Source organism: Rhinatrema bivittatum, chromosome 13, assembly GCF_901001135.1.
Source record: "Rhinatrema bivittatum chromosome 13, aRhiBiv1.1, whole genome shotgun sequence".
Lineage (NCBI taxonomy): Eukaryota > Metazoa > Chordata > Amphibia > Gymnophiona > Rhinatrematidae > Rhinatrema > Rhinatrema bivittatum.
In genome coordinates, this window is record NC_042627.1 from 10410365 (window position 1) to 10433282 (window position 22918).

General features: G+C 44.9%; 1 protein-coding gene across 4 annotated transcripts in view; it reads left to right on the top strand.

Annotated features, from left to right (window-relative positions):
- The window catches only part of ALPK3 (alpha kinase 3), a 115442-nt gene that overhangs the window by 82821 nt on the left and 9703 nt on the right, over positions 1-22918 (top strand). For all 4 annotated transcript variants that reach the window (XM_029574384.1, XM_029574382.1, XM_029574385.1 and 1 more), the window contains 7 exons: positions 348-498; positions 7511-7638; positions 9261-9296; positions 11863-12137; positions 15572-15660; positions 16287-16504; positions 22462-22510. In XM_029574384.1, coding sequence (XP_029430244.1) covers positions 348-498; positions 7511-7638; positions 9261-9296; positions 11863-12137; positions 15572-15660; positions 16287-16504; positions 22462-22510 — 946 coding nt within the window. The remainder of the gene's footprint in view (positions 1-347; positions 499-7510; positions 7639-9260; positions 9297-11862; positions 12138-15571; positions 15661-16286; positions 16505-22461; positions 22511-22918) is intronic.

Sequence of the window (22918 nt, forward strand, 5' to 3'; positions counted from 1 at the left end):
GTGCAGTGCCATTCAGAAGATCCCCAGCTTGATCCCCAGGATGGCCAGGAATAGGAATACTGCAGAGGTAGCTTTCACAGGGAGAGGGAGTCATGGTCATTAACCTCTGCTTTTCTTCCATACTCCTTCAAACCAAAGAAGGAGATCGTAGGATAATTCTGAAAAATGTTAAAATGGAACCAAGGAGTAGTGAGTTTGTGATGCCAAGGTACCATTGCTGTTTTAGATGGGATTCTAGCTTGTTTCCTTTGCCAGTGAATGCCAAAAGATAGTGCATTGCCTGGCGAGTGTAGCACGGCCACTGGATGTGACTTATGTGATTTCAGAAGTTGTCTTTGTCTCTGCAGCTCCACAGGTGATTCGCAAGATAAGAGCAGAGCAGTTTTCTGACGTATCTGCAGGAAACCTGAAACTCTGGTGCCAGTTCTTCAATGTTCTAAGTGACTCTGTGATAACTTGGTACAAGGATGATTACCGAGTAGCAGAAGTTAAAAAATGGTAAGTAGCAAGACTTTTTTTTTTGTTTACCTTGTATTTTTTCTTATCCTGTGACCTAGTACAGATTGAGCATTGAAATGTTAAATAAGTGCAGAGGAAGCACTCTGAATCTCTAGAAGGGGCCCGGTCCAATTGTGCTGTAATGGCGGTCGTCTGTGGCTGGTCAAAAAAAAAAAGCACTGGAATGAACCTCAGCCTTTGCTCTTGGACACATGAGAGGGCACTGCAGCCCTTGATCAGCTCACGGAGGTGTGAAAGAAACAGAGGAAATCCTTGGAGGCCATGTTGGATGGGAAGAACGGCGGGAAAGGCATTGCAGTGGTGGTGGTGAAAAAAATTACGATTTCAAAAATGTTTAGTCAGGGATTCTAAGACAAGCAACGTGGTGTTATTTAAGAGAGCACTTGTTTCCTTATTAGTCACTTGGCGTGCTGGGTAGGGAAAAACGGAAGTTTGCGCTGTTACCTAGGGAACATTACAATCTTCTTTCATCACCTCATTGAAGTGCCCATGGCATGTTTTAAAATCCCTTTGCAAAAATGAGGTAGTTGGGCTCCATGCATGTTCATGCTCTATAAATAACTCTCAGTGTGTATCTGCTCTCCTGATGCAAACCTCCTCTTTACCCTCGGTCTCGCTGCTCAATGGCTTGTTCCGGTCAAGCCTTTGTTATTCCTCTTTATGACATCTTTAGAGAAGAAAGAGAGAATGAAGCTTGTGCTTCACCAGCCACTTCCCTTGTGTGGTGGCCAGGAAGGCATAACCAGATGAGTAGGGCTAGGAAACGAAGGAAGTCATTTTCAAAGGCTTTCCGTGAGTACAAGTAGTATTATAGCACAGCAATTTTCAAAAGCCCACGCGCACTGGCAAAGCGCATTTAGGAGTCCAAATCCTTATGGATCCAGGTGCTATGGACGAGGCAGAAACTTGGGCATCTGGCGGATAGTTTTCAGCGAGCTGGCAGGTCAACCACAAGAACATACGTGATACTTATTCATTTGTGACCAGCTTTCAAGGGCTAGAGAATAACACTTAAAAACTAGTTATGCATATAGAAAGTTAGTCCAGTAAAGGTATTGCCTCTAACTTGTTTGTTGACCTTTATTACTTTTCCTTTTAGAAGTTTTTATGCTGCCAGACTACCAAAACTATGTGGTCATGTCATCCTCCCCAGAGGTAGCTGCATGGATGCCTCTGAAATATTTAATTGTTTAAACATACTGGGACCAAGATTAAAAAACGAAATATTTATTGACGGATAAGACTTATCTGGCTAACTTAAATGGGATATTCAGCCACACAGCTATGCTGCTGAATATCCGTATACAAATTGCTACCTAGCCAGATAGATTAAATCCAGCTAAATAAGGCTTGCTCTACGGCAGGTCTAACTTATCTGGTTAACTTACCTGGAGAAGGCTGAATATCGGCACGTATCTGGTTAAGATAAATGGATAAGAGGTCTTGCTTCGATCCACCCATTGCCCATCCCTAAGATACCCAGCTATCTGCTTAGCTGCATAAATGCTTATCCAGCCTAGTGGTGGCTGCTGCACATAGCCGGAGACTCAGCGGCTTCCACTTAGCTGAATAACTCCACACTTATCCGGCTGAGCAGCACTAAATATCAGCCTCGCTCTGATCCTCTCTGGATGAAAGGCTATGTGACATACAACACCTAATGGGAGCAGATCCTCAAACATTCACACTTTGATCATTACCGTAATATAATCATAAATGATCACCACATGAATCCTGAAGTTTTGTGAAAAGATATCTTCAAACCGCCATCGATTGAATGGTTGTGAATTTCGGGAAACTGTTAAGGGTTTTGCCGGTAGAACAAAAGCATTAAACAATATTGAAGCTTTGGAGGAAATGCTATGTTGCACCTTAACATTGTGTTGTTTTATTGCATGAATGGTATGGATAAGTGAATGGGTGAGAAGAATGTAGGATGGTGTGAGTTGTAATGGTCATGTGACTGAGGGGGATTTTAATATACAATATTTGTGATATGTTTTAAAGATATATAAGGATTGTGGTGTCAATTTGATTAATATAGGTTCTTTTTGAATTCATGTATTGCATGATATATGTTTTTTAATAAATGCTTGATACAATATATTTCCTATGATCATTTATGATTATATTAGTGTAAGAATCAAAGTGTGAATATTTGAGGATTTACTATCTTTAGGTTTTGTATGAAAGACTATGTGTACATTTTTATTTTCACTAGGTGACTTCTATTCAGTGCAGCACACTTTACAGTAGGGATAACCAACTTTGGTTCTCAAAGCCTGAGACTAGGTCAGGCTCGCAGGATAGTCACAAATAATATGCATGAAATCTCTTTGCATACAGTTGTAACCAAGAGGCTGAGCTGCATGATTTAGTTGCTCTGAAAAGCTTCCCTTGAAGTCTGGAGTTGGCTGTCACTGCTTTAGCACTTTGCTATCCTCTGCTGGGTTCGTCTCCACCTCAGCATAGCGTCATTTGTGACTGAGAATTGCAACTTATTGCCTGCCCCACAAGGATTCAGTTCCCTTCACAAGATCCGAGCAAAACCAGATGAAGGCAAGACCCAAGTTCCACTTTCCTGGCACCTGGCCTGGCTGCAGAAAACAGAGAGAGAGAGAGATTGCGGGAAGGCGGGTCACACAGCAAGCATGTACCCAGGGAAGCATAGTATGAGAAACCAGCAGCCACTCAACCCACTGCTATGATAGAAAAAGGTCAACCAAGCAGCAGTGCTACCCAGTGAGCAAACACGGATTCACTCTTGTGCCCTCTGCAGTTAGTTCTTTTGGAAAACACATGCCAAAACAGCAGTAACTAACTACATCAGTCTATTGATGAGCTGGTGAAACTGAAGCCGCAGTTTTCTTATAAATGAATGCTAAAAGAAGACAAAAAAAAGTGTATTTGCAGCAGCTCACTTTTAGTAACCTTTGCCATGATGTGCGTTTCATTGATGCTATCTGTGGGCAGTCAGAACCAGAGCTCGTTTGGCATGGCCTATGCAGATAGGCTGTGCTGGAAATTTTTATTGAGAGTGATTACCACTTTTTGTTTGCAATTGGCACTGGGGTTAACAGCCTTTCATATTAGCATTGCAAGGATAAATGAAACCCTTTGTTTGCATACTGAAACCTTTCTCCGGCGTGACATTCACAGGACAATGTATGCAGAGAATTAAAAGAAGATGATAGGATCCAGCGCAATATCTGATCTGTAAACCAGAGAGTCCCTGCTCAGCCCTCCAAGAGATCAAGCTGTTTTGGTTTTGGTTTTTAATTGATGAAGAAGGAACACATTTTATACTTCCCCCATCCCGCCATTGGTTCCTCTTGTGCGTGAGAGCTGCCGCCTGCAATTCCCGTGCTTTGAAAAGGAGGGAGGAGGCGGGCCCTCTGTGTCCACACCGGCACCAGCTCCTTCTCTGAGCGGGAACTGGAGTTGGCGCTGTGCGGTGTTGAAAGGCGGCTGGGGGCAGACACAGAGAAGCTCCGCACTTCAGTCTCACCTTTCCACTGGCCCGGTGAAGCGGAAAGGAAACCACAGTAATAAAGCACCACTAGCCCACAGAGATGCCCACTTAGAATGCGATTTTCAAAAGAACTACGCATGTAGAAACAGCATACATGGCCGCAGTTTTGGAAAGCCTATTTACGTGCGTAAAACCTTTTGACAATTCAGCCCTAGGGACTGCATTTTCAAAGGAGTTATGCGTGTAAAAGTAGCAATTTTCAAAAGCCCATTTACACGTGGAAAGACCATTTCTGTGGGTAAAACCCTGTTTTACACAGGTGAATGCTTTGGAGAATTCCCTCCTAAGAATACAAGATGTGCCAGGCTGGGTAAGATCAGCTTGTCTCTGGCCGTGGCCAGTCAGGGTCACTAGGAAGTACCCAGCAGATCCCAAAGAGTAGATCCATTCATTGTTGCTCACTCCCAGGGATCAGTGCTGGCTTTCCCGGACCTTCTTGGCTAGTAATGGTTTATGGACTTTTCTGCCCCAAAGCTGTTGAAACCCCTTTTAAACTCATCTATGCTAAATGCCTCAACCATGCTAAATAAGGTTCCACCTCTCCACCAATTTGATCAGCCCTGTCGTGTTGTGTTGAAATAATTTGTACCCTGGTATCACAGTGTCCTAGTGGAGGTAGGATAACCAGTGGGTCTCTGAGATACCTATTATGGGGACAACTTTCAAACTGTGAGTGCTTTTTACCCACAAAGTTTAAGGGTAATTTTATAACAGACTGTAAGGCTACTTTAGCACTTATCACAACCTCTCTATCAGGACATTCTAACTTCCCTGTTATGTCAATATCTTCAGCAGATATATTACTCCAAACCATGTCCTCCTCAGCAACCATTAGCTTTCCTCCCATGATGAAGTTTTAAAGCTTCTCTGTCTCCTTTTTAAACGTTAGTGCCAGCAGCCTGATTCCACTCAAGTTAAGGTGGAACCCATTCTATCAGAATAGGCTTCCCGTTCCCCAAATGTTCCTAGTTTTTAACAAATTTAAAACTGACTTCCTGCACCATTGTCTCATCCATGCGTTGAGACTCTGGAGCTCTGCCTGCCTTTGTGGTCCTAATCGTGGAATGGGGAGTATTTCTGAGAATGCAACTCTGGACATTCTGGATTTTAGTTTCCTCCCTAAAAACCTAAATGTGATTTCCAAAACCTCCCTCGTACACTTTCCTATGTCACTGGTACCCACATGTACCATAGTAAATTTTGCCTACCAGATCAGTACTTACTGCCAGGACTCAAACAGTAGCAACCCCACCTATGAAAAAGCAACACTGCAAATATTATACCAGGCAATAAATCAGCAATACACCTCCTATTAGAAAAACAGCACAAGCCAGGTTGTTAGAGATCCTACATGCTAGTAGCATATCTCACTTCACACTTGCAGAACACAGACAGACTCTCACCTAACAGAGTAAAGAGACCATAAAACATTATTTTACATTTATTAAAATATATTAGTCACTTAACACTATCAAGGCCTACGTGGCAAACAAACTAAAACATCCATAAAATATATGTTACAAAAACTTCCCTGGTACAAAAGACAAACATTCAGATAAAAACTGAATTGTAAAGTGCAACAAGCCAGAATCTGTATGCAGTGCAACAATAGAAAAACAGAAACATCATCAGTCCTCATAAAAAAAACCAAGAAATATAAAATCAACAGTAGTAAAACCATGCTACTAAAGAGAGCAAATATTTAAAAACAGCTGATGAACAAAACATCCAATAATTTAAAACTCATATAAAAAGTTTCTAGACACCAATAAAATATTTCAAAATAGCAGACAGAAAGACCCAATAATTAAAACTAATAAGTATTTAAAAAAAATCCTCTGCTCTCCATATCTGGGAACTTTTGATTTCCAGATGCAATGAGATTGTCATGAATTAGCAGGGAGAGTTTTGCTTGCAAACTTTCTCCTCTCTCTCTCTCTCATACACAGACACACACACATGCTGCCTCTCTAACTTACATACACACACACACTCCCAGTCACAGACACACACACACACATATGCTCTTTCACTTACACGCATGCTCACACACACACATGCTCTTTCAATCACATGTGTCAACAAGTCAAAAAATACTGCAAATCAACACAAATTTTAAAGAAATCCAGGGATTTCTTCTTTCACCCTGTCCAAAAACTTAATACCAGCAGGTCCTTGTTTGGGCACCACTTTATGTAACCTGTCCCCCCATTTGGTGCTTTAGCCATCACTTAGGGGTGGTACAGGTAAGGATTCAGTCTGGATGGGGAGGAAGAATAATCTTCTGGGGGCCCTGGCGGGTCTATCCACTCTTCACACTCAATGCTCACACTGGAGGTAGAGGACCTCCAACAGGTGCCGAACAGTCGAGAGAAGGAGCAATGAAGACATTAACAGCAACAAGGGCATATACATGGATTCACACCAACGTCCAGCCGTATAGTTCATCCACTAAAAAGTGTGGCAAACTCAGGAAAAAATTCCTCTGTGGCCCAAAAATGGTGTTTAAATAAAATAGTCTTTCCTGTAACTTAAAAAGGATAATCTACTCCACGATACCAAAAATCAAGTACTCCTAGGGGAGTTCTGTGCAAAAACATTTAAACTTCTGTGCACAAAAGCTTAAAATTCTGCAAAATTCTGCATACTTTGTTGGTCAACATAACACAAAAAAGTAATTAATTTAAAATGTAATACAGAAAAAAAGTTATTATTGAAAGATGCAAAGTTTTAAACCTTTTGAGCAGAATTTCCCTAGAAGTTCACCTTAAGAGTGCTCTCTTCTACCTGTAATGCCCCCTTGACTGCTTACCTTGCGGGGCATTCCTGGTTCTGGGACTGAACTGGCAGGAGCCCCCATAGGGCAGACTCCGTTAGTCCTCACGTTCTTGGTGCCTGGTGCCTCCACCTGGTATTATTGGGTGGGATTTCCCCCCCCCCTTCACCCCAGGAAACAAATGGGACTGTGAACAAGGCTGGCAGTATGTACAAATATATACAGGTTTATTAGACTATACAAGCCCCCTCCTACAGCCTCTTAATATCCAAATTACAAGGGAGATGTTAATGATGGCTTGGTCCCCCATCACATATGTATCATGCTCCCTTTCTTACCATAGTCAAATCCTTCCTAAAAACCTCATCTCTCTTAGGGTGGTTTCAAAACTTGAACCCTGATTCTTTCTAGCCTTCTTCTAGTATAAGTTCAGCTTTTGATAATTCTTTTGTTAGTCCAATAAAAGGTATTCACCAGCTACAAAGATTCCAGTTTTCCCCAGGGCCAATGCACCTCCGATTATAAGCCCATTATTGTCAATTTCCTCCAGCATCAGGTCTGTAAGTAGCTCAAAACCCTGAGAAGATGTTTTCCCTGGCGGCCCTGGAAAGGTTAGATTTTGACCCTCCGAGTTTGCTTCTGACGTTAAATGACGCCTCTTTCCTTGCTGTACTCCCTTTCAGTTCCGGCGATGAGGGTCAGGTGGCGCTGGCTATCGTGCAGGCCTCGAGAAAAGATTGCGGCGTATATCAGTGCGCCATCCAGAACGTCTACGGCACGGATTCCACCGACTTTCTACTCAGCGCTGAGGGTGAGTGTGCCAACACCGTCAGCACATGCGCGTGGGGGCGTGGGAGGCGTGGCCCCGCAGTGCAGTGGGCTCCATGCCAGTTCTGGTTTTACCCCATGGCGTATATATCGACTTGCTGTGTCAGGTTTTTTTTTCCCCCCCTAAGAAAAGCAGAACGCCAAGAGCCTGGATGTAATGGGGCAAAATTCCAACGTAGCCAAATTCTGGGCGTAGGGAGCCATCTAGTGACTCTTAAGGCAGGAGCCACTCACTTCCGCCTTTTTTTATGCACTGCGATAATTTCTTTTTAACATAAAGGAAAACTGAAACCCAGTGTTGCGCTGTGCGAGACTGAGAATCGGAATTCCCACCCCGCGCTTCCATTGTTATAAGCAGCAGGTGCCGGAAGCCCACAGCCAGAAAATAATGAGGTTACACAGTTCAGTAGGCAGGAACTGGCAATTATAATGGGGGTCTCTCTCTGGTATTTGTTTAACAAAGCATGTCAGATATTATAAAAATATCTCAGTAGGTTTTTGACTTTTTTTTTTTCTGCTTTTCTACATTTTTGCGATGTAGCTAATCTGCATTTTCTTATCGGTATTAGGGAAGATGCAAATTGCATACGGTTCTATAGACGAGTGATTATGAAGCACAGACCTAATTTAATTTTCCTGATAAATAGGTTTGAAATGCATTTCACTTTGAGCCCCAAATGCATTTGGACCTAGGGTGGTTGACCGGCTCCAGATGTTCAGAAAGTTGAGTCATTCCTGGTTTTCCCCCACTGCATGCAGGGCCACGTGCTTCTGATCTCCCTATTTCATGCCCTGTGAAAAGCAAAGCTTCCCCATCCCGGCAGGCAGTGGGGGAAAAGCAGGACTGGCTCAGCCTGTCCTGAAACTCTGAAGCCAGCTGGCAGCCCTATTTGAAGCCAAGCTGAAAGAGGTGGTGCGCAGCCGATGCTTTAGAGGTGGTGCGCAGCCGATGCTTTAGAGGGGGTGATCGGTTGCGCAGTCACAGATTTCCAACTGCAAGAATAAAATGGACCAGAAATGAAATTCGGACCTCCCGGCGCCCCCCCCCCCCCCGAAAAAAACTTTAGACGTGATACAAAATGTTCATTTTCGCTATCTGATGTGCCTAGCTCTCTAAGGCATCTTTGCTTTAAATACAATGTTGGTTCGTATTAATTTTGTTTTACAACGTGAACTTCTGGTGAGAATGCACAAGAAATTGCATTCATGGAATTCACTGTTCAAACACAGTTTGGGGGCCAAGCTAAAAAGGAAGCTTCTGGAGCTTGTAGTTTGGAGCCTTGCGGGATGAAATATGCCTCAGTCTTGTATTATCCTCATGTGCAATTATTTTTAGAGATTTATTTGTTTTATTTATGTAATAAAACGTGATTGCATCTTCTCCCTGGCTATAGAATCATTTTTATATTCGCTCATGATGTACATTTACCGTCTTTTGTACTGGGTGTCTGTAAGTCCCCTATGATATATATAAAGTGCTATTGGGATGAATTTTAATTAACCTTGAATTCAGAATTAAAGGATTTGAACCAGGCTCAGTGAAATAAGGTTGTACAGATTCTTTCTGTCTGGTGACTGGTAACTTTTCATAACTTTATTTTTTAGTGCTATCGGGAATTATCTCAAGAGAAGAAGCTGAAGGTAACCTGCACTGGCTGAGGCAGTGATTTTTAAACTTTATGGTCTCAGGGATGTCCAGAAAAAGGTATTAAGGACCCCCAAGAAAAGAGTGAACGCGATGCACAAATATGTTTTCTTGTCACTCTAAAAAAAAAAGACAGTGTAAGTGCTCAGAATGAAAGAGCGGCACAGGGGCTCCTCCCCGGGGTGGCATCTCAGGGCCGACCTCGGGCCTCCTTCTTCTCAGATGAGCCTGGGACTGGGTCCGCTGAGGCGACAGCAGGCAGAGAGGCCCGCACGCCTGGGACCGAGTACACACCGCAGTGTGCTGAAGGAGACTGAGACAGGTCCATGGGTGAGGGGGCTGTGGATCGCACGCTTCTCTGCCCAGCCCTCTCTCCTTTTCTCCAGCTCTGCTCCCCCCACTTCTCTGTCACATCCTCTTCTCTTCTCCACCCAAGCCCTGGTACGTTCTTGGTTGGACTCGAGTTTCTGATCCAGGCTGCTCTGGGTGTTCTGCCAATTCTCCCCTCTGCTGGTGTGAGAAGGTTTTCTCTGTGGTTTTGACATTCCCTGCTTCTGGTTTGCACTCCTCCTTTTGTGCTGGCATAGATGCTTCCTCACAGATAAAATCCTTTGGCAACAAGGGCGATGAGAATCCGATTCTGTAAACAGGAATGAGGCTTAATTCATGCTAAATAGTTCCCTCCGAGGCCGCTCCGATTTCGGAGCGGCCTCGGAGGGAAAGGAGGCAGGCTGCGCGGCTCGGCACGCCCAGGTCGCACAGTTGTTCACCCCCCCTGCACGCGCCGACCCTGGATTTTATAACATGCGTGCGGCAGCGCGCGCATGTTATAAAATCGGGCGCAGATTTGTTTGCGCCGAGTTGCGCGAACGAATCTACGCCCGCGTGCATGTTATAAAATCTGGCCCTTCATCTTTCCGCTATGGCCTTATCTTCCCTAAGTGCCCATTTTAACCCTTTGATCATAGATCGGTTCAACTGAATCCCCCACAGGCTTCTCGCTTCAGATGTACTTGAAAAACTTTTGAGTTTTTTGGCTCTACGGCAAGCTTTTTTTTTTTTCTCAATGTTTTGTATCTAAATTGCCTGTGCTTATGCTTTTTCCTATTTTCCTCAGTTAGATCCTCCTTCCATTTTTTGAAAGAAGTTATTTTGGCTAAAATAGCCCCTTTCATGTCACCTTTTAACCAGTCGTTTGGCCCTCTTTCTACCTTTTTTATTTAATGCATAAGAACATAAGAAATTGCCATGCTGGGTCAGACCAAGGGTCCATCAAGCCCAGCATCCTGTTTCCAACAGAGGCCAAAACCAGGCCACAAGAACCTGGCAATTACCCAAACACCAAGAAGAACCCATGCTAGTGATGCAATTAATAGCAGTGGCTATTCCCTAAGTAAACTTGATTAATAGATGTTAATGGACTTCTCCTCCAAGAACTTATCCAAACCTTTTTTGAACTCAGCTACACTAACTGCACTAACCACATCCTCTGGCAACAAATTCCAGAGCTTTATTGTGCGTCGAGTGAAAAAGAAGTTTCTCCGATTATAAATGTGCTACTTGCTAACTTCATGGAATGCCCCCTAGTCCTTCTATTATCCGAAAGTGTAAATAACTGATTCACATCTACTCGTTCAAGACCTCTCATGATTTTAAACACCTCTATCATATCCCCCCTCAGTCGTCACTTCTCCAAGCTGAACAGCCCTAACCTCTTTAGTCTTTCCTCATAGGGAAGCTGTTCCATCCCCTTTATCATTTTGGTTGCCCTTCTCTGTACCTTCTCCATCGCAACTATATCTTTTTTGAGATGCGGCGACCAGAATTGTACACAGTATTCAAGGTGTGGTCTCACCATGGAGCGATATAGAGGCATTATAACATTTTCCGTTTTATTAACCATTCCCTTCCTAATAATTTCTAACATTCTGCATCTTTTTATTTTTTTTTCAATTTTCCTCATTTTATTCAAAGTCTCTGTTTTGAACGTCAAATACTAGAGCGGTAGTTTTTCTTAATGTCCCCCCCTTCGTGCCACGAGTGCTGGCGTGCATCCCCGTTCAGAACAGTTACAGCTGGAGGTGCGCAAGGCGTCCTACTCCATAATGCATAATGCCAATATACGAAATGGATGTGACACAGGCTGCCAAGGGCAGAATAGATGAAAGGAGAACCCATTCTATTAGAGTCTGGCTGCTGGGCATGCAGGGTAAATGATGCAGTGATGGAGCCCCTGTCTATGGCAGATGAAGTTCCATTGCCTAGTAGGGGAATGGGCATTCATTTTAAAGAAAATGGAAAATACAACAAAACACTCGCATTTCATTCTGTTTCATTTAAAAAAAGAAATGAACTACCCCCCCTCTCTCTCTCTTTCCCTGATTTTCCACTCCACCTCCTTCAAAAGGATCACCTTACATAGGGACTGTCAGTGAGGGTCCACAAACCTCTACAAACCTTCCAAAAATAACAAGCACCTTATGGGACCCATACTGTTCTGAGTGTATTAATAGTTTAGTTTGCCTTCATTATTTTGTCCTCTGTTTGTTTGTTTTTTTTTAGTTGGTGAGGAAATCGAAATGACTCCGATGGTCTTTGCCAAAGGATTAGCTGATTCTGGATACTGGGGTGACAAGTATTTTGGAAGAATCGTGACGGAGGACGGGAACGTGGGCGAAGGGTACCTGCGGAAGGTGTGCAGGGCAAAGGTCATCTACGGCTTGGAGCCAATGTTTGAATCCGGCAAGACCTGCCTCCTAAAAATCCGCAATTTCATTACTTTCGGGACCAAGAACGAGAATACCCTCATCGAAAAGAATTACGACATCACTATTCAGGTAGAAATAAATCTCTCCCTGTGCGCGTCAACGCCGCCTTTCTCAGCGCCTGCCGCATGAGAGGCTTGCGTACTGCATGAAGAAGTGCCCTCTGTCCCTCCTTGTTGCATTACATCAAGGCAGCTTTCGTTGGGACACTCAATGAAAGAGAATCGAGTCACGAGTGTGGAGCTACCAAGGATAAAAATTAAATAAATGCAGAGGAAGCAGATATTTGGGGAAAAATAAAAACTTAGTTTTCAGTGTTAACATTAGTAGGGATGCTGTCTGAAAATGACATGAAGGCACCCACGATATTTGCCATTTCCCATCTGAAATTGTTATGTTCATGCTTAAAGCTGGGGTTGAGTTTAAAAGCCTTGGCCATTATGCTATTTATTATCCATTTTTTGGTAAAATTCCTTGGAGTTGTATTGAATCGAGCATCGGTTGCTTTCAAAGGAAAGCATCCGCAGCTTAAAGCTGAAAGCTGCAGGGCAATTGGTTGGCATCACAGGCTTGCCCCAGGCTTGCCCCTGGAACCCAGTTGTGCTGCAGTGGCATTGCCATGGCAACCTGTGGCCTCTCTGCGGCTTCCCCGTGGGTTGTCGGCGACCTTAAGATGCCGGCACTGTGCCCGATCCTGGCAAAAATGTCTCTAGTTAGTAAGGCAGTCGCGAGAACTCACGCCCCGATCCTGTTCAAAATGTCAGTTTGAGTATAGGGAGCGCCAGATCCAGCATGAATGCCAACACTCCCAACAGTATTAGGCAGTAGTGTGCAATCAAAAGGTAAAGCATCAGATTTTGTAACTGATGCCGAAAATTGCCTGTGTTAAGCCAGGTGCGGAGCAGTGATCTCATCACCGGGGCTTCACTGGCCCTGTGTGCAGGCGCCCTCCCAGATAACAAATTTCCAACACTGCTTAGCCGGCCGCATTTTATGCTGCATATTCAGCTTGAGTGAGACTCTGCTTTGTCATTGCACAGAGCTTTCAGCAGCCACCATAGCCTAAGCAGAAAAGGACAGCGAGAGGGGGATTTTCTTCACAGAGAGCGCCAACTTCAGGGACGTCCCCCTAGCATGGAAAACGGGCACCGGCTGCAGGTGGCCATTTCTTGTCCTTGAATCTGCAGTGATAGAGCCTTGAGAAGAAATTAGCAGGTGTTTCCTTTTATCGCCAAAAAGTGCACTCGATCAGAACATCCTTCAGATGTTCTGATCGAGCCCCTGGGGGAGTCCTCGCCACCGTTCAGGAGCGATTTTTGCCAGCCAGCCAGCCATAGAGCGGACGTACCAGGCTCCAAGAGGAGCCAATGCCCATGCTTCTTGGCTTAGGATCACCGCTTCAATGGCTAGATTGCAGAAGGAGCAAAAACAGGAGGGGGAAAAAAAAAGCCCTAGAAGGGAGGAAGGAAACTCATAAGTGTTTGACTATCAGAAGGAATGGTATATCTATAAAAAAAAAAAAGGTGCGGAACAATTTATCTTCTATCCACTCCTCTGTCCAGGGTCTTAGTCCAAATACCTTTGGGGTAGATTTTAATAGGTCCGTGTGTGCGCGCTACTCGGCGCAGGCATGTTATAAAATCAGCGGGCCGTGCACACATGCGTAACGGATTTTGTAATCTGTGCGTGCATGTGCGCACGGTGCGCTCAAAGGGGGTAGATTTCTGTAATTTTCGCTTGGCGACGCATCGCGGCCTTCCCCAGTTCCCTCCCAGTCCGCTCCAATTAAGGAACGGACTGGGAGGGAGCTTCCCTACCCCCTACCCTAACCTCCCTTCCCCTTCCCCTATCCTCCCCAACACCTATTGCCTACCTTTCTCCTTGTTTTTTTTTTTTGTATTTCACAACTTACTTCAGGGTCCGAATACTGAAGGTGCACTCCCAGAAGCAGATGTGAACTCCAAATCATTCACTGTGCGCCCGAATCCTCAGAGATCATACAAGTAAAAGCCGCCACCGTTTGGACACGAAACCCAAGGTTCATTTTTTTGCCCTCCAGCTTTTCTGCAAATCCTTGCAAAATGAGTCACATCTGCTTCTGGACGTGCACCTTTAGGATTCATCTGCATTTATGATTTTGTTTTGACTTTCATTTGCACTTTGGCCATGAAACACTTTTTTTTTGTCTCACAAAAAGCGTTTGGACTGGGACCCTGGTAATAGAAGTGGGCATAAGAGAACACGATTCCTTACCCTTATTTTAATAGCTGGGCAGGACAATTTTCGAACCCATTTACGTGGCTATAAAGTGTTTCAGCCACGTACAACAGCTGCCTAAAATGCGGCTGAATGCAGTTACGCAGAACTTGCCTGCTTTCAGTGAGTCGTTCCTGGGAATGGGTTTGAGGCAGGGTTGGAAAATAACGCACGGAGATCGGATTGCCGAGCCTTCCTGCGTTATTTTCCGTAGAAAACCTACCACACAGAAAGCAGATGCAGAGGTCTGCGGATCCTTCACACCCACAGAAAGTTTCCGAGCAAAAATCCACAGTGACACAGTGAATGACAGCAGATAAAGACCAAAATGGTCCACTCAGTCTGCCCAGCAAGGTGTTTGCTGGTCGAACGCTGTGCAAAGCGCCGACACCTGAGGAACGCTCCCATGCTCTTCCTTCTGATATTCAGCGTTTGCCAGCTGCCCCTGGCTTTCCATTTCGACATTTGTGCAGGCTCCCATGGGGCATTTTGCTTCTCGTCTTTTGAAACCAACACCTGCTGCAGTGAGTGAAGGCTTCTGCTATCCAGAGCCTACCTGAGCTGGCAAGCCCGGAGATGAGCAGCAATGAAGCTATCAGGCTAGAAACACAACCATAAAACAAATAAAGTACAAACCTTAGAAAGCCAAAAGCCTGCCTATAAAACAGGTTCTGCAAGGAGCTTTACAATGCCGGCAGTTTATTAACGCACAGAGACTGTGAGTGGATGGACAAGTGGCTGAATGTGACCTTTTGTGAAGCAATCATCCATCCCTGCCTGGCACAGTATCACTTGGTTACTTAATCCTGGTTTTATCCTCATCGACACACCACTAAGGCTCCTCCGTGCTTGTCCCAGGCTTTTTTGAATCCTGTTACTGCTTTTGTCTTCACCGTTTCTCTAGGAGGCTGTTCCATGCAGCCAACCCCTTTCTGGATATGGAATGAGAGTTACAGGAGCATTTCTGGATCTCGAGGAAAAACTAGGATCTCTGCAAGTTATATAAAGCCTTCTCCTGAACCAGGAAGAAGTGTACATAGAGCCGTTAACCTGCATGAGCTGCAACGACACATAGGTCCCTGTGTTCAGTCTTTCTCTTTAGTTAAGCCACCAGGTGTCACTGTAGGAAATGTGCTTCCACCTCCAGGGGCTTCCAGCGCTGCTCAGGTAGAACACCTAATCCGGGACCGTTGAGAAAAACGAATTGTCACTGGTGTTTTGATTTTTTTTTCCCCCCCTTAATTTCCCAGGAATGTAAAATTCAGAATACTACAAGGGAATATTGTAAGATATTTGCTGCAGAAGCTCGGGCGATTCCAGATTTTGGACAAGTACCAGAGTGAGTGGCCTGTCGTTGTTGTTATTATTGCACTGTAGAGTAGTTTCGCATGGGAGCTTGGTGCTTGTGCTTCTGCTTTCTGGAGCAGGGCATGGAGGGTTGCAGAGGGTTCGCTTCAGGGGCGGAAGGTGAGAGGGAGATTAGGGAGGCCACCTTCCCATTCATCCCTTCAGAGGCTCAGGAAATAATCATCAGCAGAAAAGGGGCTTGTGTGAGTCCTTGTCCCAGATGAAGTTATTGCCCTTAAGTTGAACTCCTCCATGTTTGGCTTTTCAGTTTAAGACCTGCGAAATCCTAGCCTGTGACATACAGCATGGTCATGTGCTGTTTTGCACTTATTCCTCTAATTGCCCTTCTCCTGCATAGATGGGTTACTTAAGAGACTCCCTTCCCTTGGCTGAGTCCTTATGGAGCCTCTTCCTTTCCTGTTTTGCTGCTGTTACAGTATCTATTGGAGTAGTGCTTGACCCGGTCTTCCCTTCCACAGCTTTTCTGGTCCCAAATGACCTGATGAGCAAACGCAGGTCTTCAAGGGACCCTTTCAAATATTGGTCGCCTTGAGTGTGGATTTTTCTTTTTGTGAAACTTGATTTTTATTTTTTTTTCTTTCCATGCTGCTTCTCCAGGATAATTCCCTTGAATCTCATTTATCGGCCAGCTAATAACGTCCCCTACGCCACGATTGAAGAGGATTTGGTGGGGCACTTTGAGAAGCACTGCACGAAGGACCGGGGCGGAGCCCTGCACATGCAGAGCTCTTCGGAGATTGATCAGAAATGTTGCACCTTTCAGCACTGGGTGTACCAGTGGACAAATGGAAACTTCCTGGTCACAGTCTTAGAAGGTAAGAACAAGCTGGCTTCAGAAAGTCATTAGACATCATTTTTCATTTACATTCCACTTCAAAGTGGATTGCGTACAAGTACCTTTAGGTAGTTCCCTAGCTCCAGAGGGCTTACAGGTTTGTACCGGAGGCAATGGAGGGTGAAATGACTTGTTCAAGGTCACATCAGTGGGATTTGAGCCCTGGCCTATAGCCCGCTGCTCTAACCAATAGGAGACTCCTCCATTGAATGGCTTGGTAGCAACTTCTCAGGCACATGATCTCACCCCATCTGTAGGGTTGAATAAGTCGAAATGGGACAGAAGTGATCCCAAGTCGCTCCTGCCCTGCTGGATCTCATTGTTAAAATGGCCAGCCAATGTCATTTTGACATGGATCTAGAGGGGCAGGAGCGACTGGGAATCACTTCTGCCCCATTTTTCTTTTTAGAGACAAATGAAATGGAGCGTTTCGTTGCATTTTGCATGATGCACCCCCGGTGGCCACCATGTTTGTCCTGATATTAAGAATAAAGCAAGTGCTATTCAGCACATGTTCAGCAGATGGCACAGTAGGACTAAAAGTAATGGCCTCTGTAGATCACTGCATTTTATTAGGCTGAGGCCTGAAATGTATTTATTTGTTTTATTATTTAAAACTTGATTTTCTGCCTTTCATTTAGCAGATCAAAATGGAATACAATTTCATGAAATAATATTACAAACATGTACATTTAACCAACAAACCAAATTACTACAACATAATAATATGTAACCCCCTTGCTTTGGGGTTGTAGCCTGGACAGTACAAGGGACACACTCAGTCCTAGAACTAAGTCCTCACACGGTGTCACTGAAGCCCTGGGGTGTGGATTCTCCAAATGGGGGCTGGGGGAATTAAATTTCCAGGGCCTAAGGCTTACAGGGGGGAACAATCTCTTTCTCTCTGTCTCTCTTGACCCCTTTACCCAGTCTCTGCCCCAGCACCAAGGACTCCCAGAACACTCGAGTCGGGCGTTCCAAACAAAACTTTATTGTAACAAATATTCAAGGTCAGTCAAAGGTCTGGCTTAGTTTCCTCATTTAACCTTCAGTAACCACATCTGGAGGTGAATACATTCACGGTCCTTTTCCTCCATGTGAATGCCCCTCAGGCTGGTCGGCCCTAGTGGACCCTTCCTCCCAGGTGCTGGAATCCAAGCTTCTAGTGGGGGCCCTGAGTCTTCTGTTCTCCTCTGATGTTCCAAGAAGGCAGCAAAAATTATGCGCCTCAGCTCCTTCTCCCAGACAGAAATGGCCGTCAAAAATTCCTCCCAACATCAAGGAACACTCCTTTCCAAAATACAGCAAACTTCTACGATGGCCAGACACTGCTTCCCCTCCTTGTATGGCAGGCAGGGAACTACAGCTCTTTCCCTGACCTCAACTAGATGGGGGGGGGGGGGGGGGGAACTTCCAGAAACCAGGCACAGAGACGCTCCCAAAAGCAACATCTCTAAAGCCATCTTCCTCTTCTCTGAGACAACCCCTTCCAGACTGGGCAGATACTAGATAGAGATGTGCCCCTTCCTCTCTCCTAGGTACCAGGCTGTGGGGCCTGATGTTGCAGACTGGGGAAACTCCAAACATGGCGCACTCCTTTTCCCACAAAACAAACTCCAAACTGAAACTGCCATTCGGCTTTCCCATTCTGCCTGTTTTTATACAGACTGGGCTGACCAGTCCAGCAACCTGATTGGACGTGCTGGTCAGCGAATGCCCCACTCCCATCTATTCCAATGGCCTAACCCACAGCTTGAGCTAGGGAGACCTCGAGGATCTCTACAATGAAAATGATAATAATAAATCCTAATGCCAGTTCAAATTCAGAAACGCTATTCTACAACTAACGCAGCATGATTTCCTTTTTATCTGACTATTTATCCAAAAATAAAATGTAGGGGATCTCATACTTATTTAATCTAATAAGACAACCTTATATAGCTAAATGTAAATGAGCCAAGTGGCTAGGATGCAGGAAATACCGTATTTCCACGCATATAACCCGCGGGTAATGTGCGTTTTTACCTACCCCGCATGCCCCCCGCGGGGTATAAACGTGGGCGGGTTATCCAGAAAAAATTTTACAGCAGCGGTTAACATCTCTCTCCCCCCGCCCCGGCGCTTCACGCTGTATATCCCTCCGCCCACTCCGCCGCGGGCATTGACTCGGCTACACGTGGACAAACTTTCCGACCAATAAAGTTTCCCGACTCTGAATAGAAGCGAAGGAGGAAACAAAACAAAGCGTCAAGGAGAGCGCGCATCTGATAGGCTGCAGCTGAGAGGAGTCCGTCCTATCCCTGCGCCCGGCCGCTTCCTGATTGGTCAGGAAGGAACGAGGGGACAACGAGAGAGGAGGGTCAAACTCCCTCGGGAAGCAAAGCGCCGGCGATGTGAGAGGGAGCGGCTCGCACCCCGGGGCAGGCCATGAAAATGCTGGGCATGTACGTACCGGAGCGCTTCTCGCTGAAGGCGTCCAGCGTGCAGGACGGCATGGGGCTGTACACGGCGCGCAGAGTGCGCAAGGTCAGTGTGCCGGCGGCCCCGCCCCCTTGGACAAGCGCCCTGTCTGCCCGCGGGTTATATGAGGAGGCGGGGTATATTAAAGGTTTCTTACATAAATTTTGAAAACCTGCGGGTTATGTGTGTGGGCGGGTTATTGTCGTGGAAATACGGTACCTTGAGTTTTTATCTGAATCGCAAACAATCCCTCTTAAAGCAAAGCTGAAAAAGAACAGAATTCCAAACTGATGGTGCAAAATAACTAAACACCGTGCTTCGAGCAGTGGATAACTTGGTAGATGTCTGAGAAGGAGCTGACAACAATCTATGCTGGATCAAAGGACAGTGTCTTCATGGAGATGAAAAGGCCGTAGCTTGCTTCCTGGCCGTGTGCATGTCCTCTGGTAACTGGTGATCAGTGAAAATACAGAGGTGTTCGGTGGAACAAAAGTACAGTTCAGTCTCCCTTTGGAATTTCTTTATACAGAGTCCTCCGAGATCAGAGAGTTCTCATGGATTACAAATAGTCTCCCACAAATAAACCTTATCCTAAACTAACAGACTAACTGTAACTATTAAAGATCAACTATTGAGACTTCCTTCTCTACGAGAGATTAGACTGGAAAATTCTACGCAAACTAGACTTGGATCCTTTGTGGGTCCTGCATTCTCCTTAAAATGGGCAATCTGGTGCTAAAATGGCCTCAACTAGGTTTTGTTGAGAGGTGAGAATGCAAACAATACAAAGCAATCAAAACTACGAGTAGAAATTGAATTGAGACAACCAGTTACACAGCAGTGCAAATCAGGGAAAAGCCAACACAGAAAGAGCCAACCAAAAATACAAGTCAGGGCTGCAGACACAGTGGCGAAGGGACAATGGGCGTGCAGGACCCTAGTGGCCCACATTTCTTCCAGGGCTGGCAAACCAGGCCGTCGCCCGAAGCACCAAGATTTTGAGGTTGGTAAAATCCTTCCAGTGTGAGGTCGAGAGAGGTCCTGTACCAGAGCCAATAACATCCAAGAAGGAAGCCTTGTGTTGCAGCCACTGCAGCCAGTAGTTACGCTGGGGGAGGGGGTGAATGCCAAAAGGTTCTCCTAGGGCACCAAATATGCTTGCACCGGTTCTGGAAAAATCCCTTGCAGCCATTAGCCGACAGACACGAAAAAGATAATCAGATCATTTAGGAGGAGGAATCTGGATGAACAAGCTCAAAAAAACAAAAGACAGCCAGGAGAACACAAGAATAGTTTTTAAATATTGAAGTCCTTGTCTAGAGCAGTGGTTCTCAAACCAGTCCTCAGGACACACTCAGTCACTCTGGTTTTCAGGATATGCACAATAAAAAGCACGAGAGAGATTTGCACATGATACAGGGGCTCCATCTTCAATGGCCCTACTGGAGTTCTGTCTTGGGTTAAATCCAGAATGTCCTGGGCTATATAACATCCTCACCCATAGCTGTAACTCTCAGACCCTAGGAAAATATGTATTCCTCTAAGAAGAGAAATAATTCTACAACAGAGAATGCCAAGGGCATCTTTCCCTTTGAAATATTTGCCTGAACCCCAAGAAGACACCTGCTGGCAAGTCCCGTGAGCTTCAGGGCAACACAACCAGGATTACCAATCACAGTACATTTAGGTACAAAATACAATGTGAATGCAAGAGAAAAATCAGTCTGAGATATGTCTAAGACAGACATGGCCCACTGGGGCATATCCATTTCTGGACAATATGCAACTGAAGAGGCAGCTTGCCTCAGAAATATCCCCCTACTATGAGATCGTATCACAGGAACTTGGCAGAAAGAAAGAGCAATATTAATCAGTGGGACAAACTGGGGAGGTTTGGTAGATGAGGTGCACACTTATCTGTGCTGTGCATGACACTTTCATGCGCAGTGCAGAAAATAGAGTAGGCAGTCGTTTTTAATGCTCTTTTGCTGGGAGTTCCTGCATGATCTCACCACATAGAAGACATTTTGAACCCTTGTTTCTTGCAGAATATTCAGCACAGGATACATTTTTCCTGTAGATATTTTATTTATTGGTTTCCCAGGAGGCAGGGCACAGTAAAAAAAACCACAATATTTGTCAGTATGGATCCTTGAACAGGGCCTTTCTTTTATTAGTTTCTGTCTTCGGAAACAAGTTCCTGTATCTTATCCTAATGTAACCGTTAGTACTTTCAGAAACAAACCGGGAACAGTGATCCTAACCCTTGTCTAAACTGTGTGTGGGAGAAAGATGACTTGCGGAGAAACACTCTGCATGATGGCGATACAAGCTGTTTTCTCATTAATCACGGGGATGTATCCCAAAACGGCTGAAGTACTAAAGAGCAGAAAAGAGAAAATGCGGTATCACCTATTAAATACATCGCTAATGCGCGTGTCGACGCTGCGTTAACACGATAAAAATGTTAGTAAGCTGCATTGCACGCGGCTCATGAATATTTAAATATGGTTAACACAAAAATGATTTGCATTAACCCTTCGGTATGCAAAAAGCTTGATTACACCTCTCTGAAGTGTGGTTAAGTTTGTGGGTTAGACTCCAGGAGCTAATGCAAAGTCTACTGTGAGTCACAATGTTCCCTACAAATCCCTGCCCTCCGTGCCCAGAAGATTTCCCCAACCCCCACCCCCAGGATGTCAAGAAGACTCCCCAAGAGAACAAAAGATCCTCTCACCACTCGAGTACAGCAACAGTCCCTGCAATGCCGATGTATTCTCCCCTCCAGCTCACCTCCTCAGAAGACCAAGAAGTCTGGAGGCAGGAGGGAGTGCTCCCTCATCCTGCTTTGCTAGTGCCTTAGGACAAAATAGCATCCTATGCCATCATGCACTCTACCTTTGTGAGTCAGGATGGGGGGGGGCACTCTTTCCCACCCCCACTGATTCTCCTGGACCTCTGAAGGCTTACGCTGGGGGTGGGAGGGTGGGAGAACCAGCCCCATAGGGGCCACAGGAGAGAGGTGTACAGAGGACATCATGGCCCCCATCAACCCTTGCATCACAAGAAGGGTAAGGCTCATGCAGTGCTGCCACTGGTAATGCAAGTATTGCTTCCTGCAAACCCAAAGTTTAATACCCTTTAACATATTCACATTTAACTTGGAGTTTTAATGAGTAAATAATGCCCATTGTAAAACTGGCTGATAACCCACGTTATAACCCATATTATCGGCCAATTTTACTGCAGGTTAGTACATTCGCCTTTATGGATTACTGCATTTTCATGGAAATCAATGGCTTGCAGTGGAGTTACAGCGTTTTTATCTCTGGAAAATCTTAGTAGTCCTGTTTCATGAAGGAGAATGAGCAGATAGCATGCTTGTATGTGACTGTGTTGGGAAAAACAGCTACCGTTTATTTAAGCAAAATGATCAGTTTTAAAAGAAGAATTCTGAAATGTGATGTCATTCATTAGGTGTTGGATGGAGGATCACAAACATAGGAATTGCTACAAAATCCAAGGGGTAGGTAAAAGATGATCTTCTTTTTGTGTGTTCAGTACAGTGCATTGTATGCAGTCCCCACACTACATAAAAATGTTTCCCTGAGAACTGATTTTATTGGAGAATTTCAATTGGTCTTTAAATTAGTTAAGCGGGAGTTGATTTACACTATAGGGTAGGAGATGACGCCACTAAAAGTAACCTGAAGACATAAAAAGCCCTTAATTTAGGTATTGGTGATTTGATGGACAACACCGTGTAAAGACAGAGGGCAGCCATAGGGAAGCAGCTATTGCATAAGATGTGAAAATCATCTTTGTGGAAGAGTTAAGTATCTTTCCAGGAGATCTAGGGCCAAGGTGTAATATTCATAACAGAATCTGGCAGTGCATGGTAGCTGGAGCCGAGTATCAGGATACTAAGAGACTG